Source organism: Hyla sarda, chromosome 5 (assembly GCF_029499605.1).
Source record: "Hyla sarda isolate aHylSar1 chromosome 5, aHylSar1.hap1, whole genome shotgun sequence".
Lineage (NCBI taxonomy): Eukaryota > Metazoa > Chordata > Amphibia > Anura > Hylidae > Hyla > Hyla sarda.
In genome coordinates, this window is record NC_079193.1 from 242,755,684 (window position 1) to 242,768,884 (window position 13,201).

General features: G+C 37.5%; 1 protein-coding gene across 7 annotated transcripts in view; it reads left to right on the forward strand.

Moving 5' to 3' along the window:
- The window catches only part of ZNF516 (zinc finger protein 516), a 120,855-nt gene extending 108,972 nt beyond the window's left edge, over positions 1-11,883 (forward strand). For all 7 annotated transcript variants that reach the window (XM_056521418.1, XM_056521419.1, XM_056521420.1 and 4 more), the window contains one exon: positions 11,649-11,883. In XM_056521418.1, coding sequence (XP_056377393.1) covers positions 11,649-11,872 — 224 coding nt within the window. In that variant the 3' untranslated portion in view covers positions 11,873-11,883. The remainder of the gene's footprint in view (positions 1-11,648) is intronic.
- The last annotated feature ends 1,318 nt before the right edge of the window (positions 11,884-13,201 follow it).

Sequence of the window (13,201 nt, forward strand, 5' to 3'; positions counted from 1 at the left end):
CTTCCTCTACACAGGTTTTGAGAAATCTCCTCCTAAGTAATGTATTTCTGTGAATTAGAGGTTGGAGTTTTAGGAAAAATTTATTTTATTTAAAAAAATTAATAAAAAAGACATTAGACACCCACTTAATCCCTCGCTGCTCTAATAGTCCTCACCAGTCCTGCAGTGGTGACATCACTATGGCAGATGCAGCCAATCGCAGACCTCCGTGGTGACTCTTGCCTTTGTGACATCATTTCTGCATGACTGGCAGGAAGTATTTAAGTGGTCATTTCTTTATTTTATTACATTGTCTCCTTTCATCCAAGTTTCTTAACCCCTTAAGGACCAGACCAATTTTATTTTTGCATTTTCGTTTTTCCCTCCTCTCCTTCTAAAAATCAGAACTCTTTTATATTTCCATCCACAGACCCATATGAGGGCTTGTTTTTTGCGTCACCAATTGTACTTTGTAATTACATCACTTATTTTACCATAAAATGTACGGCACAACCAAACAAATATTATTTATGTGGGAAAATTGAAAAGAATAACGCAATTTAGCAAATTTTGGAAGGTTTTGTTTTCACGCTGTACACTTTCCGGTAAAAATGACATGTTTTCTTTATTCTGTGGGTCAATATGATTAAAATGATACCCGTGATTATATTCTTTTCTATAATAGTTCCGCTTAAAAAAAATCAAACCATTTTAACAAAATTAGTATGTTTGAAATTGCCCTAATTTGACTACCTATAACTTTTAAATTTTTCCGTATATGGGGCAATATGAGGGCTCAATTTTGGAGTATCATTTTTGCTTAGGTTTTACTTTTTATGAATTTTTTTTTTAGAATAAAATGTGACAAAAAAGCAGCGATTTTGTACTTTTTAAATTTTTTTTACATTTTACGCCGTTCACCATATGGGATGATTAAGAATATATTTTAATAGTTCAGACTTTTACGCACACTGCAATACCAAATATGTGTATTATTTTTTTACGCTTTTTTGGGGGTAAAATGGGAAAAACTGACGTTTTACTTTTTATTGGGGGAGGGGATTTTTCACTTTTTTAACTTTTTTTATTTAACATTTTTTTTTTTTTTATTTTTTTTTTTTACACTTTTTATGTCCCCATATGGCACTATTCATTGCAATCAGTTGATTGCTAATACTGTGCAGTGCTATGTATAGGACACAGCACTGCTCAGTATTATCGGTGATATTCTGCTCTGGTCTGCTTGATCTCGGGCGATCCGATCATCCGTTCAAAGTACCGCATTGCCGCAGATGCCGTGATCTGTATTGATCACGGCATCGGAGGGGTTAATGGCGGACATCTGCGTGATCGCGGATGTGCGCCATTACCGGCGGGACCTGCCGGGCATGACGCAAGCACCGCTCTGGTGCTTGCGATCATGTCGGGTGCGTTAATGTACGTCATGGTGCGTTAAGTACCACGTCACCATGACGTACATTTACGTCCATTGTCGTTAAAGGGGTTTTCCAATTCTACATATTAAAGGGTACCTCTCATCAAAAAAACTTTTGATATATTATAGATTAATGTATGCAGAATAACTTTACAATTGCATGTTATTAAAAAATATGCTTCTTTCTATTTAATTTTCCATTGAAGAAATGACCACTAGGGTTCTCCCTACCAGTCCTGGCAGCAAGCATTTCAGACTCATGCTGGAGTGCTAAACACTACGAGCTGCCAGTCTGCTTTGTTCACAAAGGAGAACACTCAGAGCTGCCAGCCTGCTTTGTTCACAGCCTGTTTGGCTGTGAACAAAGCAGGCTGGCAGCTCTGAGTGTTTAGGACTCCAGCATGAGTCAGAAATGCTTGCTGACAGGACTGATCGGGAAAAATACAATGGAAAGAAGCATATTTTTCATTAACATGCTATTGGAAAGTTATTCAACATTCATTAATCTAAAATATATCAAAAGTTTATTTGATGAGAGGTACCCTTTAATGTCCTGTCCTCAGGACACCATGCACCTTGCTGATCAGTTATTTTACAAGGCTATCTCAGACAGATCTATGCTGTGAGCGTGGTCCGGAGCAGTTTGCGCCATTTGCTGAGTAGTGGATATACCTAGTAACTGCAGCTCAAATTACATTTACTGCAACAGAGTTGCAGTAACCAGCTATGGCCACAACGGAATGAAGGGAGCCAGGCAGCCCTGCAGAACAGCTGATCAGTGGGGTGCTGTAACATCCCTGACATACTGATGGTCTATCCTGTGGTTATGCCATTAATATGTAGAATAGGAAAACTCCTTTATAATCTTTATAACCCATTTGAAAATTCAGAATTATCTTTTTGTTTTGTGCCATTCCTCTGTTTATTTTGGGAAATGAGAATTGGGAATGAATTGACAACAGAATGTGACCACTATATAAGCTGTGATACCGACAGTCTGCTACGAGGGTAATAGTAATGCCCAGTTATCTATTTATTTATACATTTCCTGGAGGAATAACAGAGGAGGGCACAATGCAGGGTTCTAAGAAGTGGTGCTCCGGAATTATTTCTTTAGAATATAATAACAGTATTTAGTCAAACACTCGTCACAGAGCTTACTGACAATAAAGATTCCAATTCAGCATCTACAAGCAAAGATCTTGAAGACTGTAAGAAAAATATAGAAAGATGTATAACTCTTACAATAATTTCCTGAAACCAGTCTACCCTCAATAATAGTGAAATAAAAAACCTGCCATGCAAAAGAAAATGTACAAGAATGTAATTTTTTGTAAAATGTAAAATATTTAAGTGCTACATAATACTAAGTGCCAAATGCTACACAATGGCTCTATTATAAGGTCTTCTTATGACATATAGAAACATCTATTCTCTGTTTATCTGGGTCTTGTTATGTCACAAGTTAATATTGTCTTTCTTTGTAGTGCCAAAGCCTGACAAAGAAAATTAGAGCATAATGACCCATTCCTTTTACAGTAGTAGTTGTTGTTTACATATTTTTATATACATATATGACATGTATTATTTTTGTAGGCTTTACATTCATACCAGCCACTATGATAGCCAAAGCTTCCAACAAAATGTTAACTTAGAGAATCACATTAGAACTTGAAAGTGCCAGGAAAGTTAGTATCTATTGTTCATACAGTATTCTTGCTGCTTGTTTCATTCTTCACTTTTCCATCTTGGTTATTCCTACCAGCGATAAAATTGTCCAGAATGTTCAAACAGTGGTCACCATCTGCACTGCCCTCATCTCTACACACATGCAACAAATACTTTTATCAAGTCCTTTCTATAAAGTTAACATTTTTAACTAGACTGTTTTTACAAGAATGATGTCATTGTGAACGGCTAGCTAATTTATTTGGCTACTTAGGCCCTGTTCTCACTGAGGGGATTTCGCACTGAATGTCCATGAGGAAATTCTGCATGGAATCTGCTTACAGCAGCCTTCCACTGATTTTAATGGGATTCTGCCTCTTAGTTGACACATTGGAAGTTCCATAGCAGAATTTCCAGAAAGAAATTGGATTCCAGTGGAAGATTGAACATGTTCAATCCCGAGGTGGAATCTGCCATCTGTCAATGGAACAGCGCTTATGTCTACAGCATATTGCCATTAGCCACTCATTCCAGACTCCACAAATCCACTGAAGAAATTCAGCACACCACACTTGTGTACATGCCTACAACATTTACTAAGTGTTTTACACACTTTAGTGTCATGTCCAAGAAGAAGGTAGGACCTGGGAGGCATGATTTTATCAGAAAGGAGCATGGCTTCAGTGCCGATTTGGCTCTGACATAAAGTAGTTAAAATAAGCGTAGACTCAAAATTATAAGTATATATTCACACCTACAGTATCCTGTAGTCATCTAAATGACTAAACACAGCTGCAGATCTGCAGCTTTAAAACCTGCCAAATATGTGCAGGATACTGAGGGAGATTTATCAAAACCTGTCCAGAGGAAATGTTGCTTAGTTGCCCATAGCAACCAATCTGCTCGCTTCTTTAATTTATGAAAAGGCCTCTGAAAAATGAAAGTGATCTGATTGGTTGCTATGGGCAACTCGGCAACTTTTCCTCTGGACAGGTTTTGATAAATCTCCCCCACTGTACATGTGAATGTACCCTAAAAATATATTAGATTTATCATGCAGTCTTGGCCACATTGATAAATCTGTCACTTTTGTGTACTGTCTAAGGATAAGACTGTTTCAGTAAATCTGTAGCTGAGTCTCATTACCCTTTTGTCTAACCATAGAGTTTAGTGTAAAGGAAATCTGTTGGCTGGTGCATTTCACCCTTACCTTATTATTGATAGATATCTGGTTTTGCCATACTATAGGATCCTCCTCTGATGGAAAGTTGTTCTCATTGAGGAGGGCCAGTGTTCCAAGGATAACTACACTGATTTCTATGTATAATGGTTGACTTATACTGGGAGTTGTATTGCAAGGTTATTAAACACTTGCTGACAGTTTCAGTACAAAGGAGAATGAAGGGAGATGTAGCAATTACCCTGTCCACGGTGCAAACAAGTGCAGATCCTTTATTTAGATATACATCAGTGCAGGTACAGGTAGGAATGTGGAGAAGAAAACAACATAGGCTCCTCTATGCTCAGAGGAGCAGTGACTGCCCCGTTTCGTGGCTAAACCCACTTTGTCACGCCTCCTACTACTTGCTGACAGTTTACAGATAAATGTTGGACATCCCGACAGTGGAACGCTGTGATCAGCTTACTTTTACAGAGATCTTAGAGAAGTAGTTTTTTCCCCCCATATCTTAAGAATAGAAATGGCAGATGTTTTACTGTAGGTTCTGGAAGACTTGGTTGTGGATGGAAGACATGTCCCACAGTCTGTGGTTCTCCATAATTCATTTGCAGCACTCTCAGAATGTAAGGGCAACATGGATATTGGCTTAAGCACAGAAGGTGAGGAACCATCAACTCCTATGTCTAATGTATGCAAGACTGCAGCCAAGGACGAAAAAGATAGTCAAATCTGAAAGGAAGCAGCTGTTGCTGGGTGATTCATTCAGAAGAAGTGTGGAGCTTAAGGAAAATGGTTTTGGGAGATTTCTCCCCGGTGCTACGGCTAGAAGACGTATTCTTAATATTGTTAAGCAAGCAAAGCAGGAAGGGGACGTGAATGTTCTTGTCCATCTAGGGACAAATGACCTGGCTGGCAATGAAGTGAAGGAATCTTTTATCACACTTTGTAATGATGTACAGGATTTAGCATCCACTGTTTCATTTTCTGAAGTTCTGCCTGTGCATAACATTCAGAATGATAGGCAGAGTAAATGGTGTCAAGAGCAAAGATTTGGCTTTGTGTCTCATGATAGCTTTACTTGTAATAGAAATGAACTGTACAAAAAAGATGGTTTGCATCTTTTTCTCAAAGGAACGAATATACTCAGTGAACGATTCCAAGAATTTGCTCAGGAGTATTTAAACTAGGAATATGGGGGGGGGGGGGGGGGTCAAAAGAGTGAAAATCCATGAGTCCAATTGCCCCCTGAAACAATGACAGAGCATGTCAGTAGCACAGAGGTTGAGAAATGACAAGCGCAGACTCCTGTCTACAAATGCCTGCAGTTTGGGTAATAAAATCAATTAACTTGGGTCAATAATGGCATCTGAGAATGTAGATTTAGTGGCTGTTACTGAGACATGGTTTAATGAAAGTAATGCCTGGGACATATCTTAACAGGGTACTCATTATACAGAAAAGACAGAGAAGGCAAGAAAGGAAGAGGAGTTGCCCTATATGTGAATAGCATAAAATCGAACCTAATACAAGTTAGTGAGGCAAACGTAGTCAATTTGGGTTACGATGCAGTTTTGTAGACAGACAGTAACTCGTGTAGGTGTGCTATATAGGCCACCTGGCCAAGGTAAAGAATTAGATGATCTACTAGTTGAATAAATAGCTAAAATCACAATGAAAGGAAAAGTTATCATTATGGGAGACTTCGATCTTCCGGATATAAACTGGAAAACCAAAATAGCTAGTTCTGCCAGGAGTACAGATATTCTAAATTCCCTACTGGGATTATCTCTACAACAAGTGGAAGAACAGTGAAGGAGTCACGCCACACAAAAACAAAATTTTTAGATTTTAGAAAAACAGACTTTTCAAAAATGAGATTGGTCATAAAGGAGTCCCTATCAGACTGAAACAGATTACATGGAGTCCAGGAGATTACTTAAGACGCATTATTAAAGGCAACAGAAAATTGCATTAGACTTGTCAGTAAAAGCAGAAAAAGGAAGAGACCACTGTGGTGCTCACTATGGTGACCAAAATCATAAAAAAACAAAAGCTAGCATTTAGTAATTATAAAACAACCCAGAGCAATGAAGATAGGGAAATCTACAAGATTAGGCAGAAAGAGGCCAAGCAAGTTATAAGAACTTCTAAAGCGCAGGCAGAAGAAAAACTAGCTCAGTCTGTGAAAAAAGGGGATAAGACATTAAAACATTAAAAAATTAGAAAAAAGGAAATTAAAACAAGAAATAACTAAATTAAAAAATGAAGGAAGGCATGTAGAAGAGAATAAAGGGCTAGCCGACTGCCTTAACCCCTTCCCGCTATAGGACTTATGCATGCGTCCAATCATCCAACATGTTTGCGCATTTGGACGTATACATACGTCCTAGCGATCTCTGGCACTGCCGCGGGCAGTGCAGGAGATCGGCGATGGGACCCGGCTGTTAATCACAGCCGGAGTCCCGCCGGAGCCGCGATCGCGACGGTCCTGGCAGCATTAACCCCCTAGATGCCGTGATCAATCCTGATCACGGCATCTATGGTGTTGCAGGGGGAACGCTCCCCCCTGTTCTCCAATGGCGGCGCCACGATACAATTGCGGGTCGCCGTTAGTTGCTATGGCAGCAGGAGGTCAGATCATGGTCTCCTGTCAGCCTGCTACGGAAGTCTGTGAGATCCAGCCAGAGGCTGGATCGCACAGGCTGTAGTGTCTGCAGCTCATCAGGTCATACTGTGCTGCAGTACAAATGTATTGCAGCATAGTATAACCTGTAAAAAGTGTAAAAAATAAAAAAAAAAGTTCTTCAATAAAAGTATGAAGTGTAAAAGAAAAAAAAAATGCCCCTTTCCCAATGAAAACCCTGTATTATCACCAAAAAAGATCAAACACACAAATCATATACATAATGGGTATTGCCACGTCCGTAATGACATGTACTATAAAACTATAATGTAAATTATCCCTCACGGTGAACACCGTAAAAAAAAAACCTTGAAAAAAAGCACAAAATTCGCCAAATTTGGTACAAATAGCGGAATAAAAAAAGATCAAAAGGTAGCACAGAAATTATACCAATAAAAAGTAGAGCTCAAAAATAAGCCCTTACTCAATGGCGTCGGACGAAAAATAAAAAAGTTACGGCTGTTGGAAAAAGAATGGCAGAAAAAGAATTTTGCTCAGAAAAGGAAAAAGAACATAGAAAGCTATATAAAATGTGTATACTGACCCACAGAATAAATATAACATCACTTTTACCGCACAGTGTTACCATAAAAAAAAAAAATTTAGAACGCCAGAAATTTTCCAGTTTTTCACAATATTTTGAGGTTTTTCACAAAAAATGCTGCATGTGTCAACAAAAATGCACCACTTATATAAAGTACAATATGTCACGAAAAAACTATCTCTGAATCGCTCTGCTCAGAAAAAGCGTTCTAAGGTTATTACCATTTAAAGAGATACATGTCAAGATTCTACGTTTGCGATCTACAGTGAAGACAAATAAGTCACAGGGGCCTGATGGGATACACCCAAAATTATTAAAAGAGCTTAGTGGTGAGCTAGCAAAACCGTTAACAGATTTATTATACCAATCACTGGTAACAGGAGTTGTCCTGGAAGATTGGAAATTAGCAAATGTTGTGCCCATTCACAAGAAAGGTAGTAGGGAGGAATCAAGCAACTATAGGCCAGTAAGTCTGACATCAATAGTGGGGAAATTAATGGAAACCCTACTAAAGTATAGGATTGTAGAACATCTAAAATCCCATCGATTGCAAGATGAAAAACAACATGGGTTTACTTCAGGGATATCGTGTCAAACAAATCTTATAGATTTTTTTTTGACTGGGTGACTAAAATATTAGATGGTGGAGGGGCAGTAGATATCGCATATCTAGATTTTAGTAAGGCTTTTGACACTGTCCCCCATAGAAGACTTATCAATAAACTACAGTCACTGAGCTTGGACTCCCATATTGTAGAGTGGATTAGGCAGTGGCTGAGTGACAGACAACAGAGGGTAGTAGTCAATGGAGAATATTCAGAGCAAGGTCTTGTTACTAGTGGGGTACCTCAGGGATCTGTACTGGGATCAATTTTGTTTAATATTTAATTAGTGATATTGCAAAAGGTCTCGATGGTAAGGTATGTCTTTTTGCTGATGACACAAAGATATTTAACAGGGTTGATGTTCCTGTAGGTATACGCCAAATGGAAAAGGATTTAGGCAAACTAGAAGAATAGTCAGAACTCTGGCAACTGAAATTTAATGTGGATAAGTGCAAGATAATGCACCTGGGGCGTAAAAACCTTCGGGCAGAATATAGAATATTTCACACAGTCCTGACCTCCATATCTGAGGAAAGGGATTTAGGAGTAATTATTTCAGAAGGTAGGAAGACAATGTAATAGAGCAGCAGGAAACGCTAGCAGAATGCTTGGATGTATAGGGAGAAGTATAAGCAGTAGAAAGAGAGAAGTGCTCATGCCGCTGTACAGAACACTGGTGAGACGTCACTTGGAGTATTGTGCGCTGTACTGGAGGCCGTATCTCCAGAAGGATATAGATACTCTAGAGAGAGTTCAGAGAAAAGCTACTAAACTAGTACATGGATTGCAGGACAAAACTTACCAGGAAAGGTTAAAGGACCATAACATGTATAGCTTGGAAGAAAGAGACAGAGGGGATATGATAGAGACTTTTAAATACATAAAGGGAATCAACACTGTAAAGGAGGAGAGCATATTTAAAAGAAAAATAAAAAAACTACAAGAGGATATAGTTTTAAATTAGAGGGGCAAAGGTTTAAAAGTAATATCAGGAAACATTACTTTACTGAGAGAGTAGTGGATGTATGGAATAGCCTTCCTGCAGAAACAAATACAGTGAAGGAGTTAAAACATGCATGGGATAGGCATAAGGCTATCCTTCATATAAGATAGGGCCAGGGACTATTCATAGTATTCAGATTATTGGGCAGACTAGATGGGCCAAATGGTTTTCATCTGCTGACACATTCTATGTTAATAAACATAACCAAATATTTTTCCAAATAAATCGATTGAACACTAAGTATTTGTGATGGCCTATTGCTCTATAAGTGGAGTCTGTAGATCTCCATAATCATAGCCATCGACAGCACTTCTGCATTTATTAGTTCTACAGTATTATAGATGGCTCTGTGGTATTTTCATGTGGAATGAAATCCTGTAAAGTTACCTGGTGTAGCAATATGTTGTTTGCTTATAGCATGTTAATTTTAATAATGAAGTGTAATTCATCAAACACACAGTTCCACACCAACATACAGTTTCACAGCACTGTACATAGCTTTCTATTGCTCAAATTGTGACTTGGGCTTATTGGGGCTCACAGTCCAAATTTACCTATGAGTATTTTGGATTGAGAGAGAAAACCGCAGTACCTGTAGGAAATCCACACAAACATGAAGAGAACATACAAACTCCTTGCAGATGTTATACTTAGTGATACTGCCCATATATTTATTTCCTACTATATGATATATATACACATCTTGGATGCAGTCATTTGCTAGACAGTCTCCAGCTCTCTTTATGCAAGAGAATATGGCCAACAAGAGGACAGTTTAAAGTATGTCAGAGGTCTATTCTGAGTCATGCACCGTGTCATTAGGATAAAAGAACTGAATGTAAACCAGGTCATTTCCATTCACTGATGATCAGAGATCTTATCAGAAAATGTTGACAAATTGAAACAGAATATTTAAAGTTGTATATTGCATATTTATATAAAACTCCTTTTTGGCCCATTTACACTCAACTTTAAAAAAAAAAAAAAATTATTATTGAATTGAGCTCCAACATGCAAAGTTTTTGTGACCATGAGATGTACCTTTCTATCCTCCTAATAACAATGCCACATGACATAAACTAAAACCATTTTATAGATGAAGAATAACAACTTTGTTTGAATTTTACCTGGACTTACTATTTGAACTTGGGCCTTCAGAGTTGCTTATTGTAGCTCAGTCACACCCAGTCATTTCAGTTAATAATGCACAAGTTGTTATGAAGTAGTAACCTTCAGTTTCATGATGAACAAGATATTTTTCTTTCCCCACCATTTTGGATTATTGTGCTGACCTCTAGTGGCCAATGAGAAAACTGCACAAAAGCCATATGTTTTTAAATGTGTATTTATTTCGGACTAATGACAAACTATATCTAGCAGTGCTTTTGGAGACTCAGAGATTGGAATTTCAGACAATCTGTTGCCGAATAAATGAACATATATTAGGAATAAAGTAGGAATGTTTGTATATAAATCTGTGTATTTATTTTTATATTGTAGTACAGTAATACCTTTTATAGTTTGCACAAAAACTATTTTTAAATAAAAAAAATAAAAAAACTACAACAAACAGGAAAACCCTCCATATACCGTAAATTGATGTTGTGAGTCATTAGAAATTTATTTTTTACACTTGACTGTATTTTGTTTACAGGTTTGTAATGAATAATACATTATTTTCCCTAACTGCAAATGTTATTTGAATTCATTTTGCTGTAGTATAGGTGTTCCATTAATCAAAATAATGGACTATGAACGAATATATGGAAATCTATATTCATTTGTAGCCAATAAATTGGAGTAAAAGTGATCTTAAAGCCTTGGAAAGTAAAGTGGTGTGCAATGTATTTTACTGTTAACTACAATGTAATGTCATGCATACGCAACATGGGTATGAAAAGGACAATCTCTATGTATCTGTATAAATCTATAATCCACACACATTTGTGCCTGGGATGGGAGCGTTCCTCGCCCCTCAAAATCATTTGCCTGGCTGGTTTCTCTTGATGCCGTTCACTTTGTAATTAGCTCTGCATACGGTTAATGTATTAATTAAACATTAAGCTGTGCCGTGTGATGTCAGGAACATGCCATTGTTCTGTGATGTTCAGAATGTCATTGTGGAACAGTTCTATGAATGCTTCAGGCTCACATGAGTTCACATTTTAACTTGCTTTTCCCTGTACTTAGAACCCCCTATTTGTTCATCATTGTGTTTCTTTATGGAAATTGCTACAAAGCCTGTGAGGTTTTGACAGATGTGTGAGAGTAATACTTTACTTCTCTTCTTTGTGTGGACACACACTGAACCTTTTTCTTTGTCTATCATTTTTACATCTTCCCTCTGCTTTTGTACTTCTGTCATCTGTTTCCTTCCATTCTCCCTTCTTAATTGTGACCTTGGATCATATACTGTTATTTTCCAGGTCATATTTGTTGTTAAAAAAGAGATGTGAGAAATGTAATTTAACCAGATCTTACATTTTAGAAATGTAACAGTTTAGAAATCTGTAATGCTGTGAAAAAAGTGATGTTTCTTGTCTTTTCCTAGGGGAGAGACCATTCCAGTGCAGATATTGTCCATACAGTGCCTCTCAAAAAGGGAACCTAAAGACACATGTGCAATGTGTGCACCGGGTACCTTTCGATAACAGCGAGTACCCAGACAAGCAACTTCTTCGACCCCAAGGTGACAATCCCAACAGTTACATGGATGAACAGCTGGAAAATTTGCCTTCAAATCATCAAGTCCCTGGGGCTGTTGTATCAAAGTGAAGAAAACATTGTGTATTGACCTATCCCTAGTACAGGAGTATATCTGTGCTACTTAACAATTTATACTAAATGAAGATGTAGGAGAATATACATCCATATCATTTTAATTCCTTAATTTTTTTAGTTTAAAGTTTCAGACTTTGTTTTAAAAAAGAAAAGTAAAAAAAAATGGCAGATGTTGAGATGACCTAAGACACTTACTAATGCAGCAGATTTTCTGCAGACACTGGATGGAAGGAAAAGGTACAGCATGACCCAATATGGACCATATGTAATTGTAAGCACTGATCTGTTGCCTAATTCAGAGGACTACTTGTGAGTATGACAAGCGAGTAACAGAGACGAGGCACAAGAACCGCTTTGAATTAATCTACCACTGATCTGCTATAAGCCGGACTGCTCAGTGATGATGCATAAGAATATGCAGTTGCTCAATCTGAAGATCTTGCTATGATGTTCGTGGTCTTTCATTCAAGGATGTTCCACGTGGTGACAGAAAATGAACAACAAAACACTTAACATGATGCTCCATGAACACTAATACAGGGGGGAAGCTTATTCATTTTACTCTCAGGACCTTTTTCTAATAGGGCTACTTTCTTAAACCTGCGCGTAAAAGATTATGCAAGTTGTTTGTTTTTATCTTTTTCCCTTTTTGTTATTGCCACACATCAGCTGCAGATTTTAGTACTGTACTAGATAGAAAATTTAAACAATTAAAGAAATGCGCATGGATGAATCTCCCCTCTTCAAAAACCACCCTTCTCCAAGCCGGTACCTTGAGAGAGGTCTTAAGATATATATAATTTTTTTTTTCCTGTTTATAGCATGTTTAAAAATGTTACTTTATTAATTTGTTTCTGTTGGTGGCATTCAGGTTGTTGGGGGGGGGGGGAGGAAAATGAGATATAAAAAGCTTTATATACCTCTTCTGTAGCGACATTTTTATGGTGAGGTGATGGTAAATAAAAGCAAATGAAGCAGTGTACTCCACTTTAACCCTTCAGTCCAGAAGGCGTTCATGCTGTGTGATACTGACTGGGACTTACCTATGTATTCCATAGATAGAAATATTTTAAAATTTTAATTTTTTTCTCCTTGTTGCTGTGACACTATGTGCTACAGCAATGCCTCTAAGAGTCTCAGTTTTTGCACATATGATTTTATGCATTATCAAGAAAAGTTACTGCTGCCTTGAAAGAAAATGTTCTGTGAAAAAAAAATTTGCAAAAGCTTTACTAGTGTTTTTTTGTTTTTCTATTGTAACCTTTTATAAAGGCAGAAATGGGTATAAAAATCCTAGCATGCTAAATATATTTTTCAAAAGAA